We start from the raw sequence: 20,304 nt of genomic DNA, 5'->3' as shown, positions 1-20,304 counted from the left end.
CTCCTTTCAAATATCTTAAAACTGGCATCATTGGTAGATCCAAGTTAAAGTGGAGTAGCATGAGTAAGCAATAACTTTGGGAATTCAGGTTTAAACCTAACCCTTGGGAAAGAGGTAAAGATCCCTACTATATGTAGATTAGATTGTAAAATCTAATGTTGTGGATTGTGTCTCTGATTTAAATTTATAAAAATATTGCTGGCTTACATGCTACTTTTAATTTATATCCCCCTTTGTTTGCAGTTGGACCATCATTTGAATTAGTATTTTTTTTGCTTGATTAGCTTTGCATTTTTCTAAAGTTCCGTTATTCTTTTTGTACTGTAGCTGCTCATGTGTACTTTATCAAGAAACTGCAAAGCCAGGAGGCTGAAGAAGGTAGTGTATTAACGCTGCACTGTGAACTCACTAAGGCTGATGCACCAGTCACGTGGAAAAGAGGATCGCAAGTACTTAGTCACGATGACAAGCATGAACTGATACAAAATGGCCCTGTGGTTGAATTATTGATCCATAATCTGAAGCCAGAGGATGCTGGAGAATACACTTGTGATTGTGGTGATGACCAGACGACAGCTAACTTGACTGTCAAAGGTATATGTACATTGTTTAACAGTTATGATGCCTATGTCATTAACGGATTTGGCTGGCATAATTCCACATATTTATATTTTTAAAATTTTATTCTTCCTGTTCTCTCATTTTAGTTCTTCCTTTAGCAGGTAAGTACGGGTTTCTACACTATTTGTAGGAAAATATTGATTGGCTCACTTGATATTTAACTTTAGATCAGAAGGGTGTGGAGTTAAATCCTTTCTTGAGCTTCTGTTTATAGCTGGCCTCTAGTGCACCCTCCCTTCACCTCACCATTGGCGACCATGCCTTTAGCCGCCTGGACCTCGTCCTCTGGGATTCCATCCCTGATTCTTCCAGCTACCAACCTCCCCACCTCCTTTAACCCACCACTTTGATCAAGCTTTTGTCCACCTCTTTTAATATCTCCTCCTTTGGCTCGGTGACCATTTTTTGTCTGTTATGCCTTTCTGAAGCACCTTGGGATGTTTTCTGAATTAAAGGCACTATATAAATGCAAGTTGTTGTTGTTTTAGCTATTTGTAATGTAAGGAAACATGACAGCTAATTTGTGACAGCAAAGTTCCACAAACAACAATGAGATAAATGTACAGATAATCTATTTTAGTGATGTTGGTTGAGGGATAAATGTTCGTCAGGACACTGGGAGAGCTTCATCTGGTTTTCTTTGAATAGTGCAGTCCCATACAAAAATTAATTTTTGCAAAAGTTGCAGGAGATTTTAGAAGATACCAACAGCTGTCCTGTTTCTTCAATAGTACTTGGAGGAACTGAAGAAGGAGACTTCCATGCTTTATAATTTATATGTTTGTCTTAACTCAAAGGTACTCTCATCTCAACATTGTTTTACAGAACACATAAAAATTATTCGTGGTCTTGAAGACACTAGTGTACTTGCACAAAACAGTGCAAGATTTGTTTGTGAGGTTTCTCATGAAGATGCTAAAAATGCTCAGTGGTGGTTGGATGGAACACTACTTCAAAGTAATGAACTCAATGAAGTTAAAGCTACTGATAAGATACACACCTTGACGCTGAAAAACCTCGCACCAGAAGATTCAAGAACAGTTGTCTTCAAAATCGGCTCTGAAAGTTCAGCAGCTAAGTTGGTAGTGCAAGAAAAACCTAAAGGTATCTTCCTGGCATTTTTGTACCTCAGAAGAGGTGTCATTCCATGGAGTGTTCCCAACAAACATTTCAGTACACGTATAACATCACTTAGGTTGTTTTATCTGGATTTCCAACAATTTTGCACAAATACCTCTATCAAATCTCCTCGCAACCGTCTCTGTTCCAAGGAGAACAACCCCAGCTTCTCCAGTCTATCCCCGTAACTAAAGTCCCACATCCCTGGAACGATTATAGTAAATCTCTTCTGCACCCTCTCTAAGGCCTTCACATCTTTCCTAAAGTGCGATGCCCAGAACTGGACACAATACTCCAGTTGTGGACGAACCAGTGTTTTATAAAGTTTCATCATGACTTCCATACGTTTGTATTCTATGCCTCTATTTATAAAGCCCAGGACCCCGTATGCTTTTTTAACTGCTTTCTCAACCTGCCCTGCCACCTTCAATGATTTGTGCACATATACCCCCAGATCTCTCTGTTCCTGTACCCCTTTTAGAGTTGTGCCCTCTGGTTTATATTGCCTCTCCTCGTTCTTCCTACTGAAATGTATCACTTTGCATTTTCCTGCATTAAATTTCATCTGCCACGTGTCCGCCCATGCCACCACCAGCCTGTCTATATCCTCTTGAAGTCTATCACTATCCTCCTTTTTGTTTACTACCCTTCCAAGTTTTGTGTCATCTACAAATTTTGAAATTGTGCCCTGTACTGATATCCAGCTCTGATGGTCATTTGAATATTTTCTAAATTGCCGTATAGAACTAGGTACCTTATAACTTTAATCAGGGCTAGGATGGTCTCCTGGACTAGCTTTGATGACCTAAGGGGGTCAGAGAGGAATTTTCCAGATTTGTTTTTCCCTAATTGGCCTGGGTTTTTATCTGGAGTTTCGCCCCTCCCAGGAGATTACTTGGCTCCAGGTGGGGTGGGGAGCGTATGTGTTGTGATGCATAAGGCATCACAGCTGTATGGGACAGGCTGGAATGAGCTGTAGGTCTTTTCCAGTCTCATTTTTTGTATGTTCATATATGTATAACTCACTGTAGCCCTTATTATTTGCATTTCTAGTTCTTTTCAAACAAAATCTCCAGGATATGCAAGCACAGGAAGAAGGTACAGCTATTCTTCATTGTGAACTTTCTGAATATGAAGTGCCTGTAACATGGAAGAAAGGCTCAGAAACAATCAAATCTAGCGGCAAATATGAAGTGAGGCAAAAGGGTCCAGTGGCTGAGTTGGTAATTTCTGACTTAACACTAGAAGATGCTGGAGAATATACCTGTGATTCTGGAGATCAGCAGACCACTGCTTCGCTAAAAGTGGAGGGTAGGAAGAGGACAAACTTATTGAATTAAGTATCTTCATGGCCATCTAAGAATAACAAAATCATTCCATCTTTCTTACCTATCTTCTGTTGATTAACTTCTTTATCTTGCCTTTGTTCCCATCTTCATGCAGTTGTCAGTTTTCTTTTTTTGGGCTTGATCTGCTGTTTTTTCATTATTTGTAGAGGTAGTCTTTCATATACCTGGTAGCTGATACCAGTTGTAGTTTGTCAGTACCTGGTGTCACACTTTAAACTTTAAGATACCATGGCTGAGATTTACTAACATTTTCAGCATTTTACAATCACTTTTACATTTTTTTAACTACCCACTCTGAAGGCATAAATTCTTTGGTTTGATAACTTTAGCTCTTGCGGTCTTATGTTAAGGAATGCACTTTAAAAGGAGGTCTCTTCTTTGTCAGGTGTGAGTACCCATGGTTTTGATCTTTTCACTTCTATCTGCCCATTAAAATGGCTTGATTTCCTTCTGTTCAAACCAGGCTGTTTGCTAGGTTAAAGCCTTATAATGTTTTCGGTACATTGACTGGATTCTCCTCTGAAATGGGGCAGGATAGTGGTGGAGAATGAGGCAAAATGGGGCCGTGATGCCGACCGCCTCCTCACCGCCTCCTCAATTTCCTTTCCCCTACCCCTTCCGTGATCACAGCTGGCCATCCCTTTCCCACCCAGCCCATTCTCCTTCCGTCCATTCCAGCTACCGTTGTTTCCCGAACTGCCTGTGGAAAGTGGTGGTAGGCCTAAGGTATTGGCAGTAGTAACCCAAAATCAGCGAATGAAGGGAGAGGGCTTCCTCACCCTCCATAAAGGCCCTCACTTACTTACCTGTGTAGGTCTTGATCTCTGCCTAGGTGGCCAACAAGGCTTAGAGTTCCCTTAATCTTCGAGGCTCTTCAGCCCCTTTAAGTGCACAGGCGTCCTGTTCTGGTGCTGCAGCAGTGCTTCCATTACATTGCCACCAGGGTTTGCGGCAGGCACTGGCCCCCCTCCTGGTGGAAGTCCTGTCTTCCCGGTACTCTGCCCCAAAGAGGAGAATCCAGCCCTAAACCTCTAGTAAAGAGAACAACAACTTGCTTTTTGATAGTACTTCTCACAAAGAAAATGTTGCAAAGTGCTTAAAAGGCAGAAAGCTGGAAACTGAGCAAGAAAATTAGGAAAACTTAGAGAGGGGAGAGATCAAAGTACAATCACAGAGAAGGTTTTATGCAGCGTTTGAAGGTAGAGAGGGGGATAGCACGATAAAGTGGTTTGGTGAGAGATTTATAGAGGGCAGGAACATAGTGATTGAAGTATCATTTTCCCAATGGTGGAATGGGGGATTTGGGGAATGAACAGTAATTAGGTGTCAGAGGAACGGAGAATGCAGGCAGGGACCTATGGTAGAAAGGTATTTCAACTAGGTTGGAGAGATTTGAAGATGAGGGCAAGGATCTTGAAGTCAATTTGCTGGGGTACGGGTAAGTCATAGGGAGAAGGTTTCAGGAGGTGTTGTAGGAGGGCGGAAGTCTGGGGCAGGAGAGCCCCATTTGCCTTGTGGGGCCCGCAGGAGTTCTCCTGCTCCTCCTGGCCTCACAATGGAAAGTTTCAATTTACCTTGGAGGGCCTCGTCATCCTTCACGACAGCTGTTGACCTGCCTTCGCCTGGCAGGAAAGCCACAACAGCTTCCCCACTCAGGTCCGAGTTAAAATGCAACCGGGGTCCCATTGATGTAATAGGACTCCGATGTGCATTAGTTTATGAAGCTCCCACTTGCCTCCAGCGGGTGCCTCAGTCATCTAACTGCAGTGAGCAGTTGAAATGGTGACCTGTGAGATTCCAGCACGATCGGGACAGTAAAACATAATACTCTATTTTAAAGGCCTCCTTGCCCCCTTCCTGCTAGGTGGGGTGGGTTACAATCGACTCCAGTGTTTCAGCAGCATTGGGAAAGAATAAGAACATAAATGGGCACTGTTTCAGAGGTAGGTGATGCAATCTTGGCAACAGACCACACGTGGGACAAAAGGCTCAGCTTAGAATTGAACAGTCCCGTAGTTGCGCATCACTTGATTTGGCCTGAGGCCAGCCAGAAAGATACTTGGAATGTGGGTGGAGGCATCTATGTCCTGGCAGGTGCCAAAAAGGATAGCTTTAAATTTGTCAACGTTGAGCTGAAGGAATTTTGACTTGTGCGGGACTTGATGTCACACTGGCAGTCAGAAAATATAGCAACAGCTTTGGGAGAAGTGGAAAGTTAGGGTTAGGTGTTATCGGGGAAACTGATCTGGTGCAGGGGATGTGTGAAAAAAGTAATGAAAATAATAGCTGAATGGTTGAAGCTGGCCAGATCTGAATTAACTATAACAAGAGCACTTATAAGTCATTAAGGTTATTAAGTTGATTTAAAAAATACTTAACTTTTTTATATTTATGTGAACCTCAGCTTTACCTGCCTGTTTCAAACAAGAGCTTCAGAACGAGGAGGCTGAAGAAGGTCACACAGTCACACTACGTTGTGAACTTTCTAAACCCGATGCTCCTGTGGAATGGAGAAAGAGACTTGCAGTGCTTCAACCAAGCGACAAGTATGAAATGAAGCAAAATGGTGCCGTTGTTGAGTTGTTAATCCACAATGTGAAACCAGGAGATGCCGGCAAATATACTTGTTATTCTGGGAGTTTACAGACAGCAGCTTCCTTAACTGTTAGAGGTGATAATTCAGCAATTTTTAAAAAAAATTACTGCAAGGGTCTTTTTCCATGGGAAAGCATTTTAGATGATAAATTTGAGCAGCGTAACAGTTGTTTACTAATCAGCAGCTTAAATCCTTGATGTCCTACTGAAACTACTGCTTCAACAGCCAAAAAGATGCCCATGGAAAAGATCTTCTTTATTCAATTAAAGGCCACTGAAGGAATATTAAATGAATACCGAAAAGTTTGTTGCGAATGTAACAGGATTGTATGTCTCAGCGCTGCTCAGCTACTTAAAGTGTTAGTGAGTAAGGATGAGCGTAGGCAATACCATTACATTTGAATTTAACTTCTGGGCATGCTTGTTTATACCCAGCACAAATTGTTTCGTACAAATATTCTTTATTGATTAATAGACCGAATTGGGGAAGAAAGGTGTGCTAAATGGAATAGCTAATAGGATTTGATCCGTATATTCGACTGATTACATTATGATAATATATTAGTGGTGATGGTTAAAAGCAAATTCCACTCTACATATTTAATAAAACAGCTTTGATAATTAATGGAGGAACAGTTGATTTTGTATGCTGGGCACATAAGATGATTATACAGCCAGCCTATTCAGAAAATTTGTGAAACCAGTTCACAGCCATAACTTTCAACAGCTTTATCAAATCTAAATTTAGCAGTTTTTTGTAAATGGCTTAAAGAGGAGCAGGAATATCAGCTCAACGTTCCTAGTTACAGGGTTTTCAGACAAGATGGAGAAGGGGATTAAAAAAGGAGGGGGGTGGCAATTTTTGTTAAAGAAACAATTATAGCTGTGAGGAGGGATGATATGTTAGAAGGATCATCAAGTGAGGCCATATGGGTTGAGCTAAGGAACAAAAATGGGGCAGTCACACGACTGGGAGTGTACTATAGATCCCCAAACAGTCAGAGGGAGATAGAAGAGCAAATATGTAGGCAAATTTCTGAGAAGTGCAAAAACAGTAGGGTAGTAATAGTAGGGGATTCCAGCCACTCTAATATTAACTGGGATGCAAAAAGTGTGAAGGGTATAGAGAGCGCAAAATTCTTAAATTGCATTCAGGAGAACGTTTTTAGCCAGTACGTAGCAAGCCCAACAAGAGAGGGAGGAGTTCTGGATTTAGTTTTAGGAAATGAGGCTGGCAGGTGGGATGAAGTATTAGTGGGAGAGCATTTTGGTGGTAGTGATCATAATTCAGTTAGTTTTAGCATAGTTATGGAAAAGGACAAAGATAGAACAGGAGTTAAAGTTCTCAATTGGGGAAAGGCCAATTTTACTAAGCTAAGAAGGGATTTAGCAAAAGTAGACTGGAAACAACTGCTTGAATCATAGAATCATAAAAGGTTACAACACGGAAGGAGGCCATTCGTCCCATCGAGTCCATGCCAGCTCTATGCAAGAGCAATCCAGCTAGTCCCACTACCCCATCCTTTCCCTGTAGCCCTGATAAATCAATGTCAGAGCATTGGGAGGCATTCAAGGGGAAGATTCAAGGAGTGCTGAGTAAACATGGTCCCACAAAGAAAAAGAGTGGGGCTGCCAAATCTAGAGCCCCCTGGATGTCAAGCAGCATACAGGGTAAGATAAGGCAGAAAAGGAAAGCCTATGTCAGATACCGAGAACTAAATACTACAGAAAGTCTAGAGGAGTATAAAAAGTGCAGGGGTGAAATTAAAAAGGAAATTAGGAAAGCAAAGATAGGGAATGAAAAAATATTGGAAAGTAAAATCAAGGAAAACTCAAAAGATGTTTTATAAATACATAAAGAGCAAGAGGATAACTAAGGAAAGAGTAGGGCCTGTTAGAGATCAAAAAGGTAACCTATGCGTGGAGGCGGAAGATGTTGGTATGGTTCTTAATGAATATTTTGTGTGTGTCTTCACAAAAGAAAGGTACGATGCAGACATTGTAGTTAAGGAGGAGGAGTTTGAAATATTGGATGGGATAAAGTTAGTGAGAGAGGAAATATTAAGAGGATTAGCATCTTAGAAATAGATAAATCACCAGGGCCAGATGAAATGTATCCCAGGCTGTTTTTTTAAAAAAAGCAAGGGAGGAAATAGCAGAGGCTTCAAAAATCATTTTCCAATCCTCACTGGATACAGGTGTAATGCAGGAGGATTGGAGGACTGCTAACTTTGTACCATTGTTTAAAAAGGGAGCGAGGGATAGACCGTGTAAATTACAGGCCAGTCAGGTGATGGGCAAATTATTGGAATCAATTCTGAGGGACAGGATAAACCGTCACTTAGAAAGGCAGGAATAATCAAGGTCAGTCAGCATGGATTTGTTACGGGAAGGTCATATTTGACTAACTTGATTGAATTTTTTGATGAGGTGACAAGGAGGGTTGATGAGGGTAGTGCATTTGAGGTAGTCTACATGAATTTTAGCAAGGCTTTTGACAAGGTCCCACATGCCGACTGGTCAAAAAAGTACAAGCCCATGGGATGCAAGGAAGAATGGCAAGTTGGCTGCAAGGGAGAATGGCAAGTTGGATCCAAAATTGGCTCAATAGCAGGAAGCAAAGGGTAATGGTCAACGGGTGACTGGAAGGCGGTTTCCAGTGGGGTTCTGCATGGCTCAGTTCTAGGTCCCTTGCTTTTTGCGATATATATTAATGATTTGGACTTAAATGTAGGGGGCATGATTAAGTAGTTTGTAGATGATACAAAAATTGGCCATGTGGTTGATAGTGAGGGGGAAAGCTGTAGACTGCAGGAAGATATCAGTGGACTGGTGAGGTGGACAGAAAAGTGGCAAATGGAATTCAAACCGGAGAAGTGTGAGGTAATGCATTTGTGGCGGGCAAACAGGGCAAGGGAGAACACAATAAATGGGAGGATACTGAAAGGTGTAGAGGAAGTGAGGGACCTTGGAGTGCATGTCCACAGATCCCTGAAGATAGGAAGATAGGTAGATAAGATGGTTAAGAAGCCATATGGAATACTTTCCTTTATTAGCCAAGGCATAGAATATAAGAGCAGGGAGGTTTTGTGTACAGTTCTGGTCACCACACCAGAGGAAAGATGTGATTACACTAGAGAGGGTACAGAGGAGATTTACGAGGATGTTGCCAGGACTGGAGAATTTTAGCTATGAGGAAAGATAGGATAGGCTGGGGTTGTTCTCTTTGGAACAGAGGAGGCTATGGGGTGATTTAAGTGAGGTATATAAAATTATGAGGGGCCTAGATAGAGTGGATGGGAAGGATCTATTTCCCTTAGCAGAGGGGTCAATAACCAGGGGGCATAGATTTAAAGTGATTGTTAGAAGGGAGCTGAGGAAAAATGTTCACCCAGAGGGTGGTGGGGGTCTGGAACTCACTGCCTGAAAGGTTGGTTGAGGCAGAAACCCTCAACTCATTTAAAAAGTACCTGGATGTGCACCTGAAGTGCCGTAACCTACAAGCCTACAGACCAAGTGCTGGAAAGTGGGATTAGGCTGGGTGGCTCAATTTCGGCCAGCGTGGACACAATGGGCCGAATGGTCTCCTTCTGTGCCCTAAATTTTCTATGATTTGTCTTCTGGAAATATTACCAGAGGCTTATAGCAATTTATATCGATCCATGGATCATATTAAATCTTACATTTTATTCATCGGATTTTATGTAACATTTCTCCCCTTTATCATCTTGTGAAACTACTGAGTGATTTATATACATATTTTAACTCTTTATTAGGGGCAGTTGAAAGGAAAATTGTTCAGATAAAACTTTAATTTTAAGACTTTTTTGTTTCATTCTACAGAATGTGAAATAAAAATAGTTTCTGGTTTAAAGAACACTGATGTCTTTGCTGGTGAGTCAGCCACGTTTGGTTGTGAGCTCTCACACAAGGACGTGGAGAATGTGCAGTGGTGGTTGGATGGTACACCTCTTCAGAACAATGATCTGAACGAGATATCCGTTCAAGATGGAAATATTCACACGTTGACGTTACAGAGCCTGGGAACTGATGACTCGGGAACAGTGACATTTAAGGCTGGGACGCTTATTTCTTCAGCAAAGTTATTAGTTAAAGGTATTTCTTGAGATGAGAGCTGTTTTAACCATTTTTCTGTAAGTGCTGTTGGTACTCACTGAGCTTCTTTGCAACTTTGGATTGTGAGAGGTGGAATGGACCTTGATTTGGAATTAAAAAGCTGATGGGCTGGTGAATCATACTGATGTGTGACTGCAGAGTGGTAGCCTACATATTAGTGCCTAATGATTCCTCATGTGTTGATCTGAGCCAAGAAAGCTCAGGTTTTTACAGCTTGTAGATTGTTGGAGGAAGAAAAATGTCAGAGCAATGAGATGCTCCAAAGCTTTGATGTCTTGGGAAAGAATGAGTGAACAGAAATTGCTAAAAGCAAAGAAAAATGTTCCAGCAGTTCAACTGTTGGATGACATTGATGCATCCAAGGAAATTGGGAACACTGCACATACAAGTAAAAACTTTAATGAAGTCATTAAAGGAAACAAAAGACAATTCAGTGAATAAATGTAATATTATTGTGAAATATGTATTTTTAGAGTTTTTAATTTTATTTAATCTCTTGAGGTTGATATTAACTCCAGGCAGGTTTAGACCAGTTGTCAGGATACGGACGGTTTTCCGGCAGGTAAGTAACCCGCCAACCCGTCCAGTTTCTACTCTACCGAGCAGGTTTAAAATTGCCCCCCTTATATAGACATTTGAAATTTCAGCCACTGAGAAAAAAAATTGCTGATAATGTTTCAGAAAGCATTTTGAGCGATTTGTAGAAAAAAGATTATACATTGCTATCTAGTGACAAAAGTCTGTAATTACAACATAGTCACTTGAGCCAGTTGGGCGTTTCCATTTTAAATGTGGGCATAGGAATTTATAATGGAAAAAGATTGTATAAATTGTGCCAACAGAAACTAAGGTTTTATAGAAACAAAGTATGTTCAGAAGTTTTTTTTTTAATAAGATTGCTAAACAGCATGTAAATAAACCTTTTGTATTATTTTAAGTGGAGGGGGAATTGAAAAAATTATAAATCTAATTTAGTGTTAGATACATTTCGAGTAGTTTTACGATGCAGGAGGACAAGTTATTACCTGTTACATTAGTGAGCACAGATAATGATAAATTGGGAAGTGATGTCTTGCTGTGGTGATTCAAAAATAATCCTCTAATATGTTAAGACGTTAAAGATGTCATAAAATAAACAAAATGGATTTTGTTGCATTGTACACTGTTTAAACTGCAACTTAACAAGTCACTGTAAAAGAATGTTATACATCTGGTGCAGATCATAGATCTTTAATTTGTTTTTTTTTAAATACATCTGCATACTTGCATCAAATTAACCAGCTCAGCTTGCTTGGTCTTAGCCATTATTCAGGCTTAAATGTCAAGTCATTTCACTTTCCTTGCTTGCGCTAGATTCAGCAGTATTGAAATGAATATTGTTAGGTGCCCCTATTGATGATAGTGCCACTATGTTCAAAGTGCTCTTTTATTTTGCAATATCTAATTAGACATGGTTGCAGAGGTGAGATGTAACTATAGGGTTGAATTTCTGCAGAGGCCCATCTGGAGTATTGCGTTCAGTTTTGGGTACCAAGCCTCAGGAAAGATATATTCGTCCTGGAAGAGGTTTAGTGCAGATTCACCAGAATGATACCAGGGCTTAAAAGGATTAAATTATGAAGATAACTTGTCTTGTATTTCCTTGAGTTTAGACAGTCGAGGGGTGATCGAATCGAGGTGTTTACAATGATAAATGGATTTGATAAGCTAGACACAGAGAAACTATTTCCTCCATTGGGGGAATCCAGTGCAAGGGGACATAATTTTAAAATTAGAACTAGGCCATTCAGGAGTGAAATCAGGAAGCGCTTTTTCCACACAAAGGGTAGTGGAAATTTGGAACTCCCAAAAGGCTGTGGATGCTGAATCAATTGAAATTTTCAAGACTGAGATGGATAAATATTTGTTAGGCAAGGGTATCAAGAAATATGGATCAAAGGCGGGTAAATGGAGTTGAAGTGCAGATCAGCCATGATCTAATTGAATGGCGGAGCAGGCTCGAGGGCCTTCTATTTCTATGTTCCTATGTACTTATGTTCAGCTCTTTTAATGTTGTAAAAATTACATCATGAACATTAACTAAAGGACACTTATCTTAAAAAGGAGTTAAATGAATCCTTGGTATAAATGAAAGGTACGGGCTGAGGGTTTGCACCACGTTCCTGACGCATTCCCACCCACCACCACTTTAACTTAACTGAAATCAGGCATGGGAAGGCCGCCCGCCCCAGAGGAGCGGGGACCTAATTTAAATAGCTAAGTTGCGCTCCAGTGATGTCTTCGGGACGCACATGCCATTTTAACTGCGAGCAGACTAAGGGCCGCACAGTCTCGGACCTTCCAGCGAAAACTGGTGGCCCGGCGGGCTGCATCATGACCACAGGAGGACCAGGTAAGTTTATTTTTTGCATTAACGGTTAGCCCACTGAAAAATTTAGTCCATAGCTGAAAAGCAGTGCAGTATTAAGTGTGTATTGTACTGTTAAAGATGCTGTCATTCAGATCAGATATTAAACCAAAGCTTCATCTGCTTAGTCAGGTGAACATGAAAGAGCCTATGCAATATTCAGAGTAGAGTTCTCCCAGCAACATTGCCAACATTCCTCTCATGCCACCATCGAAAAAATAGACTAACTCGTCAATCATCTCATTTGCTGTCTGTGGTATCTTACTGTGTGCAGATTGGTTGCCACATTTTCCTACATGAATTGCTTTTCAAGTTTAGTTAATCAGATCTGATGTGTTTTGGGAAGTACTGAGGACACAATGATGTGCTATGTAAATTTTTGTTTGTTAGTTCTTTCATTCTTTCTTTTCCACAGGCTTCCAAGGAAGATTTGCCCATGGAAATTTCTTTCTACAATACATTCTTTTCCCTCATGGCATAAACCTGCTATTGTCACTTCTTTCTTAATTGCTGCATCCTTGCTAACATTTTGCAGTATATAGAACATTTGTTTCCATAAATCTCTAACTTTCCTTCACATCCATTAAATGACCAACGTAGCTACTTTTATAGTAATGTTCATGCCCTAACTTTGTGACCTTTTTAAATTGTATAACTTCTTTTGGATCTTCTGCCAGATCTTGAAAATGGCTGACACTACATTAGCTATATTCGTGACTTCCAGTCACACTTATTGCCTCCTTTGCATTGTTGGAGGCTGCCCTCTTCATCAGAAGTCTAGTCACATCAGTCCATTATGGTGGTTACCAGTGTGTTCAGGACCTGGTCTGATAAATTAGCTTTTTTATTTTGCTGTTGACCAATTTGACAACAGTTGTGCTCTCCAGAGTTGGATGAGTAAACATTTGACTTGTACAGCTCAAGTGGCTAATTAGCTGCTTTAAAGTTGATCACAGTGGAATTGAGTGGGTACAAATGTTAACTTCACAATTATTGAAGAAAGTAGGTTTTAATCTGTCTAAATTCGGCTTTACTCAAAGGTTTACAGAGCAGAATTAATCTGGAAGTCAAATGGGTTTTACATACTTTAATGACTTCATTAAAATAAAAGCCAGAGGAATTTCATATGGACATGTTAATATCTTTGTATGCTAAAATTACAAAGTGCTATTTTCCCCAATAAGTGTGTTCTGTACAATAGAGGATTCATAAAAGTGCAAAGAAGTTAAAAATTAGGAAGTTTGGAGCAAAAAGAAAAGTCAGGAGAAACCCTTTTAACAAAGAGTAATAAGATTTGAGAAATAAGTTACCAAAGAATGCCATTAAAGCAGGGGGTAGAAATTGCTTCATGAGACAATTAGACATATTTCTAGAAAGAGAAGGATTGAGGGATATGACACGACACTGTTGAGATCAGTCAAAAAGGAGGGGTATGGCTTGTTGGATGTCATGGTCTTTTCCTATTCCTAACAATTCTTGTGTTCTCGTGAAGTAGGTAATTCTGATGGACTAAGCAATTGTTTAATCTGAGAGGCTGATTTTAAATTGTTAAATGAGAGGTGATCTAATTGAAACATATAAGATTATGAGGGAGCTTGACAAGGTAGATGTTGAGAGGTTGACTCCCATGGCTGGAGAGTCTAGAACTAGGGGGCATAGTCGCAGGATAAGGGGTCGGCCATTTAAGACTGAGTTGAGGAGGAATTTCTCCCTCAGAGGGTTGTGAATCTTTGTAATTTTCTACCCCAGAGGGCTGTGGATGCTGAGTCGTTGAATATATTCAAGGCTGAGATAGACAGATTTCTGGACTCTAGGGGAATCAAGGGAAATGGGGATCGTGCAGGAAAGTGGAGTTGAGATCAAAGATCAGCCATGATCTGATTGAATGGCGGAGCAGGCTCGAGGGGCCATGTGGCCTACTCCTGCTCCTATTTCTTATGTTCTTATGTTCCAGCTTTAAATAATATTGAAAGTCTCATCAGATGAATTCTGCTGGTTTTCAATTAAGATTCCAGGTAGCCTTTTGTTACTATATATAAGACATAACATACAGTACAACAGATATATTCTCTGAAGGTTTGGGATTAAAGCTGTCTCATCAATGTTAATTGTGACCTTATTGGTTAACTTTAAAAAAAATATTAAATGCTACAAATGACACTTTCCACTCCAGCACTGTGATGTGAATCCTCATCATTTGACCAGGAAATAATCAAAAACATTAATATCGGTTGTGACACCTATTTGATCCCATGTTACAATCTGCTAAAATAAGGATCAATGAGCTTTCAAATATTGGGCTTTCTTTCAGTGCTACTAATAAATCACCTGTGGCATATTGATTGACAGATCCAACGGTTGAGGTAGTGAGCGAAATGGAAGATATTACTATAGAGGAACATGGCACAGCAGAGTTTATCTGTCAGTACTCCAGACCAGTCAAGGCTCTGTGGAGAAGAAATGACAAAGAGGTTCAGCCCGATGGTCATCATGTGATTATTGACCAGGACTGGAATGTAGCAAAACTGAAAATCTGTGATGTCACCCCTGAGGACAGTGGGACGTATACTTGTGAAGCATCTGGAACAAAGGTTGCTGCAGTGCTCCGTGTTCCAGGTGAGCCCTGGAGAAATATAATGCTGCCCCAAAACATAGTGCATATTGTGCTAAATCTTAAAATGGCAATTTAACATTACAAGAAGATGAAAAAAATACAGAAGGATATGTTCATAAATGGTGTATTTACAATAACAGGCTTTTAAAACCTAGGCTTGGAATCATTAAACCACCATTTATTAATTAATCTCATCCTCTCACTAACTATTTTCAACCATTGTGGTGATTTGCATCCTTGGTTCTAACCCCTCACCTAGGTTTCTTAATATATTAAAATACTGATGATCACAATCTAGTCAAGGCGCACTTTTATTATTTGTTCCCTTTCCAAAGCTTTCTGCTGCATCTGCTAAAAACCACTCTTGACACTGGGCTATGCAAATTTATCTGTCAATTATCAGATAATCAACCTTTATATTTTTAGTTTCAACCATCGAAGAAATTTCAAAATGACTTTCCTAAATTGTATTCACATAGCAATCAAAAATGCAAGGTAAATAATGCAGCCGTGAGTCAGGTTAGCCCTGACACAATTTACAAGGCAAGTGACAGATGAATTCCTGAAGCAGATATATTCTGAAGGAGAGATCAGAAGTGGGTGTTGACTTCCATTAGTTATACGTACCTACTACAGGTGGTTTTAGCATTGGCTCAGAGCAGATTGTTGCCTAGCTGTAAGAATTGGATACACAACAGAGTGTTTCAATAGAGGGAAAAAAATGTTTGAAAAAATGATTAGCAATTACAAGCTCTGAGTTAAAAGAAACTTTTCAGGGCCTTTCTGCAATTAAAAAAATCAAATCCCAAAGAACCTTTTGCAATCCCAAAAGTCTTGTTCACAGCTAAACTCCGACAGATAGTAGATCAGCCCGGTCAGTTTTGTGACAAAATTAGTCACATATAGATTCCTATCTTTGTGAATTTCTTTCTGTGCCACTCACTTTGTTCATATTTTCATTAATGGGATGAAGTTCTTCATGCCAGTAACCTTAGAGAAAGTTGCCCAAAGCCTCAGTGTACTAGCTGCAAGGTCTCTGATTCAGAATGGAACCATACCTCCAGTTCTCATATAGATCACATCAGGTAGTATGGGAATAAAGACAGAAAATGCTTGTAACACATACTATCTTTGACAGCTTCTGAAAATAAGGATTATCGTTACAAGTCTACATCCTTCATTTCCATAGGTCTCCTCATGACTGCATCTTTCCTGATTATGGTAACAAAAGATTGAGGCAATACATGCTCATTGTCAACATCTAACCCTAAAATACTGAGACTCAACGAGCACTTTCAATTGCAGACTCAGACTGTTTGTACTTTAGGTTCCATCTAGGAATGGAAACCCACCACGTAGAAGATGAACCCTAAGAGTTCCGACTGAGAATCCCAAATGCTTTGATACATTCAACTGCCGATTTTACCAATAAGTCAGATAGAGTCTACAGCACAGAAACAGGCCATTCGGCCCAACTGGTCTATGCTGGCGTTTATGCTCCACAAGAGCCTCTTCCCACCCCTCTCCGTCTAACCCTATCAGCATATCCTTCTATTCCTTTCTCCCTCATGTGCTTATCCAGCTTCCCTTTAAATGCATCAAATTAGGTTAATTAGTCCAATTAGGTTAGGGTGGCCTGCCTGGAGCTGCATGGCGTGTTGAATAGGATCCGTTTACCAAAGCGCCGTGCAGCTCCAGGTAGCTATGACAGATGGGGGCCTTTTCCAAAGTCCCCCTATTTGAAAACCAAATGCAGGATGCTATACTGCGGCAGGAAACAATTGCCTGTTCTCTTGCCTCAGTGAGGTCTGTGACATTTGGTATATTGTTTCAGAAACTGACATGGCTATGTTTAGCATTTCTCCCATGGAAAATCCAGTCACAGCTATTACAAATAACTTTTGCCTGGAAAGGATTATTTTTGGAGGACAGGTTTATGAGCTTTGAATATTTTAAGGTCAGCAGAACAATATGACAGGCTGCCTATGTAAAGTAGGATCTCTTCTAAGTGCCTTCCTTGCTCAACCAGTAGGCTCAGGCAAATCCCAGATCACCTGCAATATTTTTGTGGGACCATCCATTTCCTCAGGCATCATACACTGGAACATCCTCTCATTTGGACCTCCCATGGTGGTCATAGGTAGACAATGTACAAGAGGAGATTATTTTGCAACAATCACGCCCATAGTTGATGATGTGAACTTGACATGATGGAAGACCACTCCACAATGGAACTGGTGCATTAATAAGTTGGAATTAGGGCAGTAAAGTTTGCTCTAGAACACTTCCTGACCATAATACAGGATAAGCAAGTATATATATGGTCGGATAATACCAGAGCAATCCACTACATCAAGAATGGAGAACTCACACTCATACTTCTTGTTGCACTTTCTTTGTTTTACTCCTTCTTGTTGCACTTTCTTTGTTGATTTAAGACCTATTTGGGTTGATGTTGTGGTTATTTCAGTCTTTCACCACTTGCATTTGGATTGTGAGGGAGCACCTTTTGGTGTCCTAATTTAAAACAAGCTATTTGGAAATTGTGCCTAGTTAGATCTCCACTGGTTCCCAGCAGGAAATTTAGTTCTATATGTCCATTGTTTGAACATCTTCAAATGAATGAGTTTGAGATTCTTGCGTAGAGACCTGCACTTTTGTTAGCATTAGTTGTTTTTTAATTCATTCTTGGGATGTGGGTGTCGCAGTAAGTGGGGCAGAGATCTATTGAGGACTCCTCCCGGTCCCCCACCAACATTTGCATGAGGGGGGTCGGGAAGGAGCGGCCAACAACAGTCCTGGCGGAGGCAGAAGGAGGCAGTTGGGGTGTTGAGGCATAAGAAGCCTCTCTGCCCATCATTTTTTTGCCACAATCCCACCTACAATTGGGTGGGCTGGCCGAGGAGAATTTTCCCCTCTCCTAACTTACAGCACCAGATGTCCTGCAGTGTCATGACAGCATTTTCTTGTGCATGCTCACCATATGAATATTCATAACCAATCAAGCTGCCGATGGTTGTCGGGTATATTTTGGATGCACACTATTCTAAGGCCCTATAAGCTGGTAATCTATCATTGCTTGGCTTTCTTGCAGAGCAAGGAAAGGAAAACATGAAAATGTTTTAATTTCAATTAACTTATAAATTGCTTGTTTGAGTTAATGTGTGTTTACCGATAGGAGCTCATTAGCATGCATTGTTGCAGTAAATTTTAATAAAAATATAACGAATACTTTTATATAACTGTACTGAAGCCCTGTTCTCTGAATTGAATTTTGAACACAATTTCAATGTAAAAGAATACTGCAGGGTGAAGTGCTATATTAGTTTTATTCTTGAGTATTGCTGGGAAGAAGATTTCTTCCCTCCACCGTTATAATCTTTTTTTCTTTAGCATCAAATGTGGTTGAGTTGCCCTCCATGTTTCTGAAGATCAGGTGCTGAAAAAAGATTTTTCTAACTTAGTGCGCCTTCCTGTTACAGATAGCTTTAAGTTCTGGGAGCCGAGGCTTGGTGAAGGGAACTGGATAAATACTTGAAACGAGAAAGTGTGTAGGGCTACGGGAATAGGGCGAGGCAGTGGGTCTAGCTGGATTGCTCATGCATAGAGCCGGTGCGGACTCGATGGGCCAAATTGCCTCCTTCCGTGCTGTAACCTTCTATGATTCTAAGCATGTTTTAGTGCCCTCAGTCTCAGACCATCACAGAGTGACTTTTGAAAAAAAAATTTAAACTTTCAAATTATTGTGTTTTTAAAATAGAAAGATGGAAGCGGGCTATGTTTCAAATATTACTCAAGTATAGATCTGTTGTATGGCCTTAGCCTGCAGAATTCCTTTAAACCTCACGTTCTTTATGTCCATAACTTATTCTCTGTAACTGATTATTTTGATCCAGGTAGTGAAAGCTTTTTAATCTGTTATTCTCAATTGGTTAATACAGCCTGATTTCCTACCACCTGCTGCTATACTGCAAATGTTCACATATGTATATATTTGCCAACATAACAGTTTAGATGATGTCCTGCTGATTTTCAAGAAACTCTTCCTGCTTTCTACTGCAATGGTTTTCTGACAGCAGCCAATGTTGGGGATTTGAGTACAAGAGTGGTTGTGTTACTGGGTGACTCATTGAATTAATTGCACCCTAATTTAGTGGATACATCAGGAAGTCGTAAGCAGTTACTTCAGAATAGGAATCAGAAGAAAGCACACCTGTTGGCTTTTTTCCCCAGACATACTGATTTTTCCTTGCTGTACTTCATTATTTTTGGCAAAGATATTTGAACTGAACATTTGGAACAGTTATTCCGTTAAATTGTTTGAGGATCTAAAATTTGCATTTATGAATTTATAACGATCCAGATCTTTGCATACCCATGCAGTGTCCATTAATCTGCATAACATCTGTATTTTTTTTCCTTTTTTGCTGCTTTTATAATTTAGCAAGTGTCTGATAATTAGCAAGGTAATACTCATTCCCAGATTTACAATTAATGCACTCTGATCCAATGCAAAGTAAGAGTGTCTCTTGTTTAAAAAAAATTGAAAACTGCAGTCTTCCTATTGGGTTTGAGTCACAGCACAAAGGTGCCCCTATTGCAACACAAATTGGAAATCTCAGTCACAGAAATCACAAGGTGGCATTTATGAGAAGTAGAAAATGTCATACTTGTGTAGTAAGAACATTTCTCTGAGGCTGAGGCACATTGTTGGGCAGAGTAGAAGTAGTTTTATTCTGCATCTAATCATGCTATACCTAACCTGGGAGTGCTTCATTGTGGCACTGGGTGTCTAAAATGGGATGTGTTTTATTTCTAAGCATGCATATCCCTTATTTTGAGGAGCACAAGCTTGACCTAAAAAGTATAGTATTAAAATATGCACCGATCATAATTGTTAAAAGGGCCAGGCCTTTGCCGTGTTAACATGTTACTTCAAAATATTGGCGTGAGTCACTGTGGTATCTGTATTTTCTTTCATCAGCGAAGCTACCTGATATTGTTGAAGGGCTGGAGAATGTAGATACGTCGGAAGGTGGTGAAGCTATGTTTGAATGCCGCTTGTCCCGACCAGAATTACATGATTACAAGTGGCTGATGGATGACATTGCCATTACACAGTCTGAAAACGTAGAAGCGGCAGTCCTCGAAGCTGGAGGTCGACATCTGTTGCTCTTAAAGAATCTAATTCCCTCGGACAGCTGTCGAGTGAGCTTTGTAGCTAGAAATGCCATGTCATCAGCGTATCTAACTGTTAAAGGTAAAAAGAATTAGTGACATCCACGTTGTAAAATTTTTTGTTGCAAAGCAAGAGGAAACTACTCTTTTCCAATTAATATTCAATTATTACAGCATACAGAGGGGGTTAAAATTTGGTTCCTTCTAAATGCAGCTATCAAGGCATTGAACTGGGGAATTTTTATTAACCCCAAGAATCCCTTTTTTATGATTGGTTAAACTAA

General features: G+C 40.1%; 1 protein-coding gene across 1 annotated transcript in view; it reads left to right on the top strand.

Moving 5' to 3' along the window:
• The window catches only part of LOC137299362 (obscurin-like), a 552,786-nt gene that overhangs the window by 306,939 nt on the left and 225,543 nt on the right, over positions 1–20,304 (top strand). The window contains exons 62-67 of the mRNA XM_067968057.1: positions 328–594; positions 1,447–1,725; positions 2,794–3,051; positions 5,494–5,760; positions 9,528–9,800; positions 19,827–20,102. Of these exons, the coding sequence (XP_067824158.1) occupies positions 328–594; positions 1,447–1,725; positions 2,794–3,051; positions 5,494–5,760; positions 9,528–9,800; positions 19,827–20,102 (1,620 nt within the window). The remainder of the gene's footprint in view (positions 1–327; positions 595–1,446; positions 1,726–2,793; positions 3,052–5,493; positions 5,761–9,527; positions 9,801–19,826; positions 20,103–20,304) is intronic.

This window comes from Heptranchias perlo, chromosome 2 (assembly GCF_035084215.1).
Source record: "Heptranchias perlo isolate sHepPer1 chromosome 2, sHepPer1.hap1, whole genome shotgun sequence".
NCBI classification, from domain to species: domain Eukaryota; kingdom Metazoa; phylum Chordata; class Chondrichthyes; order Hexanchiformes; family Hexanchidae; genus Heptranchias; species Heptranchias perlo.
Note: the sequence above shows the minus strand (reverse complement) of the source record. Positions and strands in the feature narration are given on the sequence as shown.